General features: G+C 40.2%; 1 protein-coding gene across 2 annotated transcripts; it reads left to right on the top strand.

The window, feature by feature from the left end:
- Nucleotides 1-5004: 5004 nt before the first annotated feature.
- Nucleotides 5005-13300, top strand: dnajc19 (DnaJ (Hsp40) homolog, subfamily C, member 19). Of its 2 annotated transcripts, XM_077608128.1 has the most exons (6): nucleotides 5005-5146; nucleotides 5405-5456; nucleotides 5521-5594; nucleotides 12175-12254; nucleotides 12336-12406; nucleotides 12489-13300. In XM_077608128.1, the coding sequence occupies exons 1-6, from the start codon at nucleotides 5144-5146 to the stop codon at nucleotides 12557-12559; spliced, it is 351 nt and encodes a 116-aa protein (XP_077464254.1). In that variant the 5' UTR covers nucleotides 5005-5143; the 3' UTR covers nucleotides 12560-13300. The 2 variants fall into 2 exon arrangements, with proteins under 2 accessions (XP_077464254.1, XP_077464255.1); XM_077608129.1 differs by lacking the exon at nucleotides 5405-5456 and having other exon boundaries at nucleotides 5028-5146.
- Nucleotides 13301-13353: the final 53 nt, after the last annotated feature.

The following is a 13353-nucleotide window of genomic DNA, read 5'->3' as shown; positions in this document are numbered from 1 at the left end:
AATAAAGTTATCCAATCCAATTTAGAGTTTTTAACAAGGCCTACCATGCATGTTTTTGGGATTTGGTAGGAAACCAGAGTACCTGAATACTTAATATTTCTAAAAATAACTAATAAATAAAACAGAACTAAAAATTTAGTTTACCCGTGCCTTTTGTTTTTCAAACAGAACATTTGAAAATAAAAAGGTGTGATTTTCAAAGTTCAAGTTCTCAAATTGCTTTTGACAATATCTCAAAACTAAAGTGGTGGTTTTGTTTAGCAGTTATGCAGATTATTTTGTCATTGCCAAGCAGGAGACTGTAGGTAATAGTTGGTTAAAAAATAAAAATAAATAAAAAAACTTCTGCACTTCTGCAGTATAATAATGATTATACTCAATATTTATCCCTTCGTTTTTCATTCTCTATTGCAGGTGTCAATGTGCTTTTACGCCTGATTGGAATCTGAAGAGAGCATTTCTCAGAGTAAGAAAAAAGTAGTTTTAACTATGGATTAATTGAGCCTTAAACTGGCAAAGCAAAGCCATTTATCCAAGTTTAATTTGCTTACTGTAACTTTTGGATCCAAAAAGTCACAGAGAAACTCTGAATGTGTCATATCCAACAGTTAAATAAGCAGCCACCTAATTGGCAGAACCTCTACAATTTTTCAGTGAGATGATTGGTCAGGAGAATAATCCAGATAAACCTCAGTGGCATCTGTCATAACCTGGCTAAGAAACGGAGGCGCGTTCTAATTCAACGCGAACTGCAGCCTCTAAATAATATGTTCAAAGAAAAAGTGATTCTTACTAATCCTTAATGGTCAGCATCTGGCCAACTCAAGTACCAAAAATGTTCATTTCCACATTAGCACATATTCAAAGATGATTTTTTATTTAATTGAAAAGCAAGTCATCCCGTCAGACAATACTCATGCAAAGCCCAAATGCATCCCACAAAACACAATCCAATTCACAGCACATAACTCAGAACCTGATATGCTAAGAATCTATCCTCATGAGCTGCAGAAAACGGTCCCTAAAGTTACTTATTGTCATTCCTAATAACTCCCGTGAATCCTAATAATTCCCCCAACTTTTCATGTGTCTCTGTTTATGCAGTTCCCAGAAGGCATTGCCTTTAAGACTCGCTCGCTCTCTTTCCATTTCTCACTGCAGTGGGCGAAACAAAACAACATTAGAAAACAAAACAAAGCCTAGAAATACCTTGCGGATGCCCAGAGGAAGACGCCGGGCAGACAGATGGGTAGATAGGTTTTCTCTGTCCTCTCTTCAGGCAGTTTCCTCTCCCGACGTGATGAGGAGAGTGACTGCGCAGAGTCTGCCTGGCATATCTAATTAGAGCTAGGCTGTTGCCACTATCTGGCAGAGCATCTAGCTCTCCAATCTCTCCTGACTCAATCTTCCCCATCTCTGATTTCCTTTTATATTTATGCTGGAATATTTAATTGTAGACAAAAGGTTACTCTGGGCTCTATTCATTCCGCACAGGCAGAATAATCTCCTTTAAAAGGCTTGACATTTCAGGCTTTTCAAAAGGGGCTGAAAAAAATATATCCCCGCTTTTGTTAATCAATGAAGTAGAACTCCACCGAACAAAAGAATTAAATTGCTTGGTTGGGTTAATAAAACACACAGAAATAACTGCTTCCTGTGGGCTTTGTGCTTGCATTGCCACTGGCTCAACATATGCAACACGCACTGTAATTCCATATGATTTAGGGGGGCAAAACTCGCATTTCGCCACACAGTTGGCATTTTTAAAGCCTATTCAAAAAGCAGACTGTTGACCGAGTTGATGGGACAGTTGATCTGCCAGGGTATCAGAACACGCTTTCTATTAAGAAACACGATTCTAAACAATTTCTATACTGGGCATGCTTTCAAGAAAAAACACCAACATTGTAATTATGTAAATTGTAGGGTAAATAATTGGGCTCCTCACTGTCCTATTCTGTAGGCTGCTGATGTATTTTGGTTCTCTGGTAGACGATGGGCCTCATGTTTCAATTTTAATTACTCTATGTCCAATGTATGCTCTGGCTCATCCTATACAATAACCAATTATCATACCAAGTCCAAAGACATTGATTGAGATTACAAATCATGCATGGGAGTTTCAAAAGAGGCAGCAAGTTGATCTATGATCTGCTGGCAACCTGTCCAGGTTTTACACTCTGTACAGGAAAGAGATCTGACGGCATTAAGCAAAACAGTTTGGGTCTGAGATGCAGTTCTAATTTACATTTAACCGGAAGTAGATTCATTCTGTACCGCTTATCCTGACACAGGTCGTGGGGCTTCTGGAGCCTATCCCACGCAACAATGGGCAGAAGCGAGGGACACCCTGAATTTGTGGTACTCGGACGTTTGGTCGCCGGACATTTGGTCGCCGGACGTTTGGTCGCCCGGAAGGTTATTGATAACCTATAATCGGCCTATGTCCGATTATTATTATTATAATTACCATTTAAAATTGTTGTCTCAAATTCCCTAAATACAAACTGCTAATTATTATTTAGTCATACTTAATGCCCTATTAATTATTAGGCTAAAGAAAAGCTCCAAATTTCCCGTACTTTTATTGTGTTTTGTTGGAGAACTTGTTAAGACCCTGACTGACGTCCCTTCCTAAGGGGACAACTCATGTACATACAAACTCTTATACACTCACACGTCCGCTCAGTGAAACTGCTCAGGGCCATTGTTGGCTTTGATTGATGGGTAGACCGTGTTGTTTTACCTTGTTTTGTCGCCGGACTTTTGGTCGCCGGACTTTTGGTCACCGGTTGTTTGGCTCCGGGCGACCAAACGTCCGGCGACCAAAAGTCCGGCGACTAAACGTCCGGTCACAGAATTGGTTGCCACCCATTCGCAGGGCACAAGGAGACGAACAACCATTCACCCTTAGGGACAATTTAGAATGTTCAACCAGACTACTATGCAAGTTTTGGGGATGTGGGAGGAAACCACAGCACTCGGAGAAAAGCACATTCAGAAATCAGGAAAAACCCACATACGAACACCGAACCTGTGATTGAACACTCGATCTCAGAACATTGATTCATACGTGAAGTAGATTTCAAAACAAGTTTGTTTTTACGAGCATTGATTTTTTTTGTGAGCCTAAGAAATACAGTAGAACCTCGTTCATTTATCATGGTAGATAGCGTCCAAGACCTGCTCTAGTGTTGTTATGTTATATCAACATATAATACAACTATGACATTTCAGTTGTGAGAAATGACAATTCGAAGTTTAATGGTCATTGCAACTTGGGTTTCCTAGAATATGAGAAAACTTTTTTTCCCTGCAACAACCTCCATGTCTCCCTCATAACTAGTGTATTAGTTATCCTATTTTGTCTCAGAAATTCCATAAACTTAATGTGAAATACTGTGTACATAAAACATAATAAAGCATGAGATTATGATACGCACTTAGATTAGATTAAACTTTATTCAACCCTAACCCAGCTGACTCCGGGCCAGAGGCGGGGGACACCCTGAATCGATGGCCAGCGGATTGCAGGGCACAAGGATACGGACAACCATGCACACTCACACCCATACCTCGGGGCAATTTAGAATGTCCAATCAGCCTACCATGCAAATTTTTTTGGAATGTGGGAGGGAACCAGATTACCCGGAGGAAACCCACGTGGGCACAACATGCAAACTCCACGCTGGTGGACATGACCTGGATTTGAACCCAGGACCCCAGAGCTGCGAGGCCGACGCGCTGACCACTCGCTCCACCGGGCCGCCAATGAAGGTTCTAATTCTGACTAAGTGCTAACTGTCCAATCAAATTCTACGCAAGTTTGAGTTTGATTTATTTAATAAGGGGAAGCACATAATAATGAACATATTCCCATTCATAGTATATTCATTTCTGTTTACGAACGCATTCTATTTGTCAACTGACCAGCAATTGAAAAAATATCACTGCACTTCGAAGACGTTTCTAATTTTTGTTCTGATTCAACAGTACAATCAGAATTTGCCTTAAATCCTGGGTGCAGCCCAACTGTCTATGGTTTCTTTGCAAACTTCTGCGTAATAATTTATTGTACTTTTCAGCTATGGAATAATTAGTTGAAAGAAGACCACCTGTGTGGAGGTTGCATATTCTCCCTGGCCCTGTGTGGGTTTTCTCCAGGTACTCCGGGTTCCACCCACATTCCAAAGACATGCATGGTAGGCTGATTGGACACTTTAAATTGCCCCTAGGTATGAGTGTGAATGGTTGTTTGTCTCCTTGTGCCCTGCGATTGGCTGGCCACCATTTCAGGGTGTCCCCAGCCTCTGGCCCGGAGTCAGCTGGGATAAGGTCCAGCACCCCCCGCGACTCTAGTGAGGATAATGCGGTTCAGAAAATGAGATGAGATGAAATGAAATGAAATTTATGAACGGATGAATGAATGCCCAAGCTTGAACCATTACATTGTCATTTCCATTGTTTTGAACATTTTCAAGTGGACGCTTAACGTTCACTTGCCTTGCTGTTACAGAAACCAGTACGCATATATCCTCAATTTCAAATTGAATTCAATTGAATTAAATGTTTCTATTGCCATTATACAAGTATAAAGAGATTTAAATATTCACCAAGAACTGCACCAATAATAACTAACGAACAGACAAATAAATAATCAATAAATAACAACGATAAATAAATAATCAATAAATAACATTAAATATATAATCACAAAATAAGAAATGAATAAATACGTACCCAACAAAATAAATAGTCAACAACATAAATACGTAGGGAAGTGCACAAATAACAACAAATGAACATAAAAATAATCAAAAAACAATGATAAAAAAATACGGTGTTCGCTTATTTCTGATAGTATAAAGAACTATACAAACTATAGGACACGTATGTTTTAAATATATTTTAAACGTTTACGTTTACGTAAACTTTACGTTTTGAATTCAATTAAATTGAAAGTATTTGCTTAGGGCTTAAATAAATAACCAATGTATAGTCGGAGAATAACAAGTGTCGTAGATAGATGTCGGCGTTTTACGACAATTTCTCACCATTTCCGACACAAACAAGCGGACGTCAGAAAACATGAGGTCAAAAGTTATTCCGCTCAACTGTTAGTAACGAAACCTAACACTGAAATATGGCAAGTATACGTCTGTAATATTCTAGAGGACGAACAAAAAAACTTTGCATTGCAATATCATCAGATGGCTAGATGGCTAGGCTAACATTAGCTTTTGTCGCTACAATTCTGGATATGATAGGAGTCGCGCAAACAATCCGACGCGATCGATGTTTGCGTTCCTTCGTCTGAAATGTTTATTGCTGACAATATTTCTTTACTCGTATTGATATCAAATGGCTTATTTCAATATGCTTACCCGCTGCCGGTGTCCTTCAGGCCAGTTCCTTGGTGGCAGCGGGGCTAGCTTTGGCTGCAGCTGGATTTGCAGGCAAGTACTAAAGTAGAACTTTCATTGTTCCTTAATCTGGAATGATCTTCTCTTCATCATCCAGGTCGCTATGTCATGCAGGCCATGAAGCAGATGGAGCCACAAGTCAAACAGGCACTTCAAAGTTTCCCCAAGAATGTAAGAGTTCCACGTGCTACTATTTTGGTTGTCAATTATATTCATTCATTCATTCATTTTCTGAACCGCTTTATCCCCACAAGGGTCGCGGGGGGTGCTGGAGCATATCCCAGCTGACTTCGGGCACGGGGCGGGGTACACCCTGAAACGCTGGCCAGCCAATCGCAGGGCACGGGGAGACAGACAACCAACCATTAACGCTCACCTTCATACCTAGGAGCAGTTTAGTGTCCGATCAGGCTATCTTGCATGTCTTTGGAATGTGGGAGGAAACCCACGCAGAACATGCAAACTCCACAGAGGTGGATTGACCTGGATTTGAACCCAGGACCCCAGAACTGCGAGGCCGACGCGCTAACCACTCATCCGCCTGTGTCAATTATGAATACAGTCCTACCTCTACTTCCAAAATTAATTGGTTCCAGAACGTTTTTCGTAACTTGAAGATTTCATAAGTAGAGCAGTACTTTATATGTAAATTCTCTAATTCGTTCCATGGTCCTCACACAACTACCATCCGGTCCTCGAGGGCCGCTGTGGGTGCAGGTTTTTGTTCCAACCAATCCAGCACAGACCGTTTAACCAATGAGATTTTTGCAGAAAACAAGAAGCACCGGACTGCAATCCACTGATTGCACTTGTAGGACACCAGATTGGTGAAAATGGGTTGGAACGAAAACCCGCACCCACAGCGGGCCTTTGTGGAATAGTTTACCCACCCTTGAACTGACCCTTTAAAATTGATCAAAGTGTCCCAATGTGAGAAAACACAAAAATGAGAGAAAATTATAAGGAAATTATTTATTAATGTCTTAAAATGAATCAAGCATTTGAAAATGTGACCTGTGCAGCTGAAATAATTCCCTCCGCGGCCGTTACAATGTGAGACGTAATACCCGTGTTTTTCCGCCAGATGACGGCAAGAGCACGTTTTACCAGGGCCGAAAGCTGTCCGATTTGTAGTATATTTTAGACATTTACATGTGCCCTGTGTGTGTGTAAATATGTGCCGTGTTGCATTTGTACGGTTTTTAATCGCTTAAGGAGAATTGCAATCATTAATAAGGGGAGCACTTAGCCGAGGTGGACAGCTATGTAAGAGAGAATCTTGAAACATGGATAGTGGTTTTTGTGAGACAGACAATTGAATTGAATACTTTTATTGTCATTATATGAGATAGAATGAGAGCTATCAAATGAGAGCCCAGTAGAGGTTAGCGATGTTCCAAAGTTAGAATCAATGCATCCGTGACAATATTTTCAAAATAAAATACTGGATAAGGAAATGCATTTACTTTTTGGAGGATTTCGTAACTTGGATCTTTTTCGTATCTGGAGTTACTCATTTGCATATTAAAAAATTGTAACCTGAAAATTTCGTACCCAGAGGCATTCGTAAGTAAAGGTATGACTGTACTATGAATTGAAATCCAGATTTATCTTGGCAAATAGGTCTTGTTTAATAGCAAGACTGGTTTTCCCTCTGCATAGTGTGATTGTGTGGATTAGATCATTGGCTGAATTAGTAGAGATTCTTATGAATGAGTTCTCAATGTCACCTCCCTGAGATCTTTGTTCACGTCAAAGAAATCTATTGTTGTGTCATTAAGTTTTGACATGGCGATAATTAGAATAACTTATATCAGGCTGGGTTCGCCTCTAGTGACAGAGAAGACCTTGAGTTTAGACTTGTACTGTAGCAGTTTGTGATACATCCCAATATATTATGTAAATCCTGCAGTGTGCATTTTAAGATTATATAGCAAGAGAATCTGTTGTACTGTGATCCTGACATCGCTGATTTTTTTTCTGAAAAAAAAAGTTCATAAAAATGTGAAAATCCATGCTGAAATTCACAAGCAGAAGCCACACGACACGTCGGGACGCAGACGGGCATGAAACCCTTCCGTTGCAACGAATGTAACAAATGTTTCACTCGCAAAAGAACTCTCCGATATCACAAGTGCGTCATGGACTGATTAATGGACGGCTGGTTATCCGTTTGTCATTTGAGGCCAAATCGATGAGAAAAATGGACAGTGGCGGCAACGGATGGCTATTTTTTTCCCTGTCTTCCGCTTGCCAATAGGAAAATGGCGGAAGACAGAAGAAGAAGGTCAAAGTAACTCAACTAAGGGAAAAAAAATGGTGGGCAGTGGCCGTCATTTTTATCCGAAAATAGAGCTTTCTGGGTGGCCGCGAGCCCGTGAGGGTGGATTTTTATCAAAAATGCGAGCCCCGTGCGACGTTACGCTGAGGAGCTTATTTGAAAACAAAACTTGCTTGGCGAATTTGATGGCAGAGAGCACCAGCGAAGGGGGATTTTTTTTGGGGGGGGGGAAATGCGAGCCCCGGGCGATGTTACGCCGAATGGAATTGGCTGAAAAACGGAGCACTATGGCTGGCGAGGGCGGTAAGTCGAAGTGGAGCAACATGGAAGTTGAGATTCCATTTATAGTGACGCAAATAAATATTTAGACAACCACCAATTGTGCAAGTTCTCCTACTTGAAAAGATTAGAGAGGCCTGTAATTGTCAACATGGGTAAACCACAACCATGAGAGACAGAATGTGGAAGAAAAAAAACTGACAATCACATTGTTTGATTTTTAAAGTATTTATTTCCACATTAGAGTGGAGGATAAGTATTTGGTCACCTACAAACAAGCAAGATTTCTGGCTCTCAAAGAGGTCTAACCTCTTCTAACGAGGTCTCCACTCGTTACCTGTATTAATAGCATCTGTTTTAACTTACTGTCGGTATAAAAGTCACCTGTCCACAACCTCAGTCTCTCACACTCCAAACTCCACTATGGCCAAAGAGCTGTCGAAGGACACCAGAGACAAAATTGTAAAGAAATCAACTGTGGGAGCAATTATTAGAAAATGGAAGACATACAAGACCACTGGTAATCTCCCTCGATCTGGGGCTGCATGCAAGATCTCACCCCGTGGCGTCAAAATGATAACAAGAACGGTGAGCAAAAATCCCAGAACCACACAGGGGTACCTAGTGAATGACCTACAGAGAGCTGGGACCACAGTAACAAAGGCTGCTATCAGTAACACAATGCGCCGCCAGGGATTCAAACCCTGCACTGCCAGACGTGTCCCCCTGCTGAAGCCAGTACACATCCAGGCCTGTCTGCGGTTCGCTAGAGAACATTTGGATGATCCAGAAGAGGGCTGGGAGAATGTGTCATGGTCAGATGAAACCAAAATATAACTTTTAGTTAGAAACACAGGTTCTCGTGAATGGAGGAGAAAGAATACTGAATTGCATCTGAAGAACACCATACCCACTGTGAAGAATGGGGGTGGAAACATCATGCTTTGGGGCTGTTTTTCTGCAAAGGGACCTGGATGACTGATCTGTGTAAAGGTAAGAATTAATGGAGCCATGTATCGAGAGATTTTGAGTTAAAATCTTTTCATCAGCAAGGACATTGAAGATGAGACGTGGTTGGGGTTTCAGTATGACAATGATCCCAAAGACTCAGCCAGGGCAACAAAGGAGTGGCTTCGTAAGAAGCATTTCAAGGTCCTGGAGTGGCCTAGCTCAACCCCATAGAAAATCTGTGGAGGGAGTTGAAAGTCCGTGTTGCCCAACAACAGCCTTAAAACATCACTGCTCTAGAGGAGATCTGCATGGAGGAATGGGCCAAAATATGAGCAACAGTGTGTGAAAAGCTTGTGAAGAGTTACAGAAAACATTTCGCCTCCATTATTGCCAACAAAGGGTACATAACAAAGTATTGGGGATGAACTTTTGGTATTGACCAAATACTTATTTTCCACCATGATTTGCAAATAAATTCTTTAAAAATCAAACAATGTGATTTTCTGTTTTTTTTCCACATTCTGTCTCTCATGGTTGAGGTTTACCCATGTTGACAATTACAGGCCTCTGTAATCTTTTAAAGTAGGATAACTTGCACAATTGATGGTTCGCTAAATACTTAGTTGCCCCACTGTAAGTCCGGGCAGTGGGCTAACGTCGTTGGCGCTGATTTAAAAATAAAACTTGCTCAGTGAATTGGACGGCAGAGAGCACAAGCGAAGGGGGATTTTTATTATGTTTTATTTTTTTTAAGAAATGCAAGCCCCGGGCGACGTTACGCAGGATGGAATCGGCCTTGTCCGAAAAGAGAGCACTATGGCTGGCGAGGAGGGCGGGATGTCGAGGTGGAGCAACGTGGAAGTTGAGATTCCATTTAAGTCCGGACAGTGGGCTGACGTCATTGCATTTATCCGAAAATAGAGCTCTTTGGACGGCTAATTGACGGTTCGACGACGCGGAAGAGTAAAGTGTAATTTTAATTTCTCGGCTGGCACATCGGCCGGCAATCCTGTGGTGCATGCCGGCAACGAGCGAGGTCTGCCCCGCAACCTGGCTCCGGCCGGAACAGGCAGCGACAAGTTTTTTTGGGGAAGTGGATGCCTTCCCGGACATTTTTATTCAGAGATTAACTGAGCGTGCGGATCATCACCTTGTGTGGGAATGCTGCTGCCTGGCTTCATGGTAAACCCAGATTTAATCAACAAGTTTGACTGTCTTCGTGCTTTAAAACACGAGAACAAAGTCTATATTTTGACTGATTCGTTCAGAAAAGACAATGGTGTTTTTTAGGTCGTTTTATTATCTGACATCCCACGCCTAGTCAGGCGAGTACAGTAATCTCCCTCGAATATCGCAGACTATGAAGACAAAGGACTTGAACTAAAACTCCCATTAACCTGTTTTTTGGGATTTAAATCAAGCGAGTCTTAAATAATATGATGATGAATGAGACTTTAAGGATTTAAAATTGTAAATTCCATTTGGGAATTGTATTCATATTGGTAGTAGTTTGTTTTACCAGGTTTCCATACCATATGTTGTGTTCAGAATTTGCCAGTTACCAGTACTGGTGCAATCCTTGGTTTGAGCTGAGAAAAATAAAAAAATAAAAAATTATACAAATTTTTGGTCACAAATTATGGGTGCGCGTTATACATGGATGGACACTATACTGGAATAAATGTGGTACTTATCCAGGCTGTTGCCCTTGTCGTCAAAATGGCAAAATTCAAAGCTAAACATGACATTTTTGTATGGATTTGTCACTGCATGGTGTGGCTCTTTGACTGTAACAGTTTAACATTTTTGCTCTTTGCGTCTAACTTGTTTGCCACCACTGTTGTAGTGTAATGGCCACCCTTAGGCTTTGTTGCAGTAGCCTACATATTGCATTGCCTTAATGTGTATATTATCCCATCGAGGTGGTCTGGCAGCAACTGGACAAATGTTCATTCGCTACCACCATTTTAATTGGATTGCATTTTTATAAGTGGCAAACTACTTTGAATTCACCATAGAAGGATGAAAAAAGCCACTAATGGACATAAATCACTGACACTGAAAATGTTCTTTTAGCCTACCATTTTCAGGGTGAGCGATGCTTTTTGGCTAACATTTTGTTAACCTGTGTTGCATGGACTATTATTCTAATCAAGAAGGTGATGCTTGATTTATTTATTCATAACATTAATGACACAGATGAACATTTTGATGGTGAAAATGACTGCGTGCTTTAGTCCACTAGCAACCAAACCATTTTGCTGAGTAACTACACACTATACATACAGTCATACCTGTTCTCGTAACGTATCAAACTTTAAATTAAATTGACTTAGATTCCTATACACACACACTTAAAAAAAAGTTTTAATCTTACTTTACACTAAATTTAAACCTTCTTGTGCAATAACCAAGTCAAAGAGGTTCATGTATTCCACCGCGGCTTCCGGGGCAAACGTCCTGCTTTTCCAGACGTATTGGCGAGCCATCTCAGTCACGCGTACACTACTCACGTTTTTCAATTTCCTGCTTAATATCCATTGTCATCATACGCCTTGAATACCGCCAATAAATTGACTTGTTTTGGTTTGGAAATCAAAAAGCAGGGCTAGTATAAATAAGCTAAGTAGTAAAAAAAAAAAAAAAAAAAGAAGTGAAAATCTATCAAGGAAGCTTTATTTTTATTTATTTTTTTAAGTTCATAAAAATGTGAAAATCCACGGAAACTTGTAACCTGAAGCCACTCTTGCTACTAGGACTCAGCACAGAAGAAACTTTTTTTTTTTAAATAGGTGACCCTACTTTGCGTTTTTTTGACCATCGTGGCCATGTCTGGTCCGCATTAACCACGATATTCAAGTGATTACTGTAGTACCATTATTAATTGTAGTGTATGTTTGTTAGTGAATGATTTATAGCTTCCTTGATAGATTTCAGCTTGTGTTTGTACTAGCTTGCTTTTTGAAAGTAAGACTTCAATAAGGTAGGGACAAACCAAAAAAACAAGTATGACTCTTTAAATCAAAATCTAAACATTAAAAAAATGATTTACAGTGGTTCCTTGAGATACGAGCTCCGGGACTGAGCTCGTATGTCGATTTATCTCATGGTAAATATTTGCTCGAAATTTTACTTGTCTCAAATTGCTTGTATGTCGGGGCACTCGTATGTCAAGGTTTTACTGTACTTACAAAGTGAAATGACAGATGGTAGCAGGCTCCATTTGACTGACTTTTGCAGTTTTCTGGAGGAGGCTACTATCGTGGTGGATTTGAACCAAAGATGACTAAGAGAGAAGCTGCGCTGGTTTTAGGCGTAAGGTATGTTAACGCTTTGCCAACATTGTCTTGTTCTACTTTTGTGAGTGTTGATTCAAAGTAAGCACTAGTGATTTCTTTCAGTCCCACGGCCAGTTGGAATAAGATCAGAGAAGCCCACAGAAAATTGATGATACTGAACCATCCTGACAGAGGTATACTTGGAAGGCTCAACTTAAATTCTGGAGATCCACAGTGATAAATTGAACAGTTCAATAAATATTCTTGTTTTTGCAGGTGGGTCACCATACCTTGCAGCAAAGATTAATGAGGCTAAAGATCTTATTGAAGGCCAGGCAAAGAAGTGACAAGACTGAACTAAGCCACTGCATACTTGTTCATCATGTTACACTTGAGCAACAATTTTGTGCTCTTAAAGATATTTCTGTGTACGGTGTAAATAAATATATTTGGGGTTGAATATTACACTTTCACGTTACAAAATTGAGATTGCACGATTATCGCTCGGGCAGAATATCAATGCCGATATTTTAGAAATTTGACGTTAGTGGTATTGGTTACTTTTTAATCCGATAAAATCAATTTAAAACTGCATTATTTGGGCCGAGCACAATCTCCACACCATTTTTGAACACACTTAGCTGACTTAACAATTGGGATCTCATCAGAAACTTGTGTGAAGCCCACAGTGTAGCCCAACATAAACAACGTCATAGCAACTTTTAAGTCATTCCTTTGATGTTGGAAAAATGAGGCTTGTCGCAACGATGCTTCTATTCTGCTGCACCAATGCTCAGTAATGAGAAACATCTCAGCTGCTCTCTCTACGAATTAAGTGCCAAGTGATTCTTGACTGACATTTCTGTGCAAATTATATTTAACTCTGTTTTGCTCTCTAGTAAATGTCAGGTAATTGGTAAAATGAAAAATTGCTTTTTTAAAAAAAAAAAAAAAAAAGAGCATTTACTAGAGAATGTTGAGCCTGAGAAAACCTGCATTTTTTGTTTTGAGTTGCAAGTTCAATTATTTCAGCTTGATTGAAAATATTTCCCGTTTGTGTGATTTAATAAAGTTCAGAGCATGCATTATTCATTTTTTTCTTTATACTTTTCCCATAAATGAACATCAGTTGTCCACTTCA

The sequence above is a fragment of the Stigmatopora argus genome, chromosome 8 (genome assembly GCF_051989625.1).
Source record: "Stigmatopora argus isolate UIUO_Sarg chromosome 8, RoL_Sarg_1.0, whole genome shotgun sequence".
Classification (NCBI taxonomy): Eukaryota; Metazoa; Chordata; class Actinopteri; order Syngnathiformes; family Syngnathidae; genus Stigmatopora; species Stigmatopora argus.
Note: the sequence above shows the minus strand (reverse complement) of the source record. Positions and strands in the feature narration are given on the sequence as shown.

Coding starts and splice junctions, on each gene's coding strand:
- dnajc19 (XM_077608128.1), top strand. Junction 12,255..12,335: donor GCGCTGGTTTTAGGCGTAAG/GTATGTTAACGC, acceptor GATTTCTTTCAG/TCCCACGGCCAGTTGGAATA. Junction 12,407..12,488: donor ACTGAACCATCCTGACAGAG/GTATACTTGGAA, acceptor TTGTTTTTGCAG/GTGGGTCACCATACCTTGCA.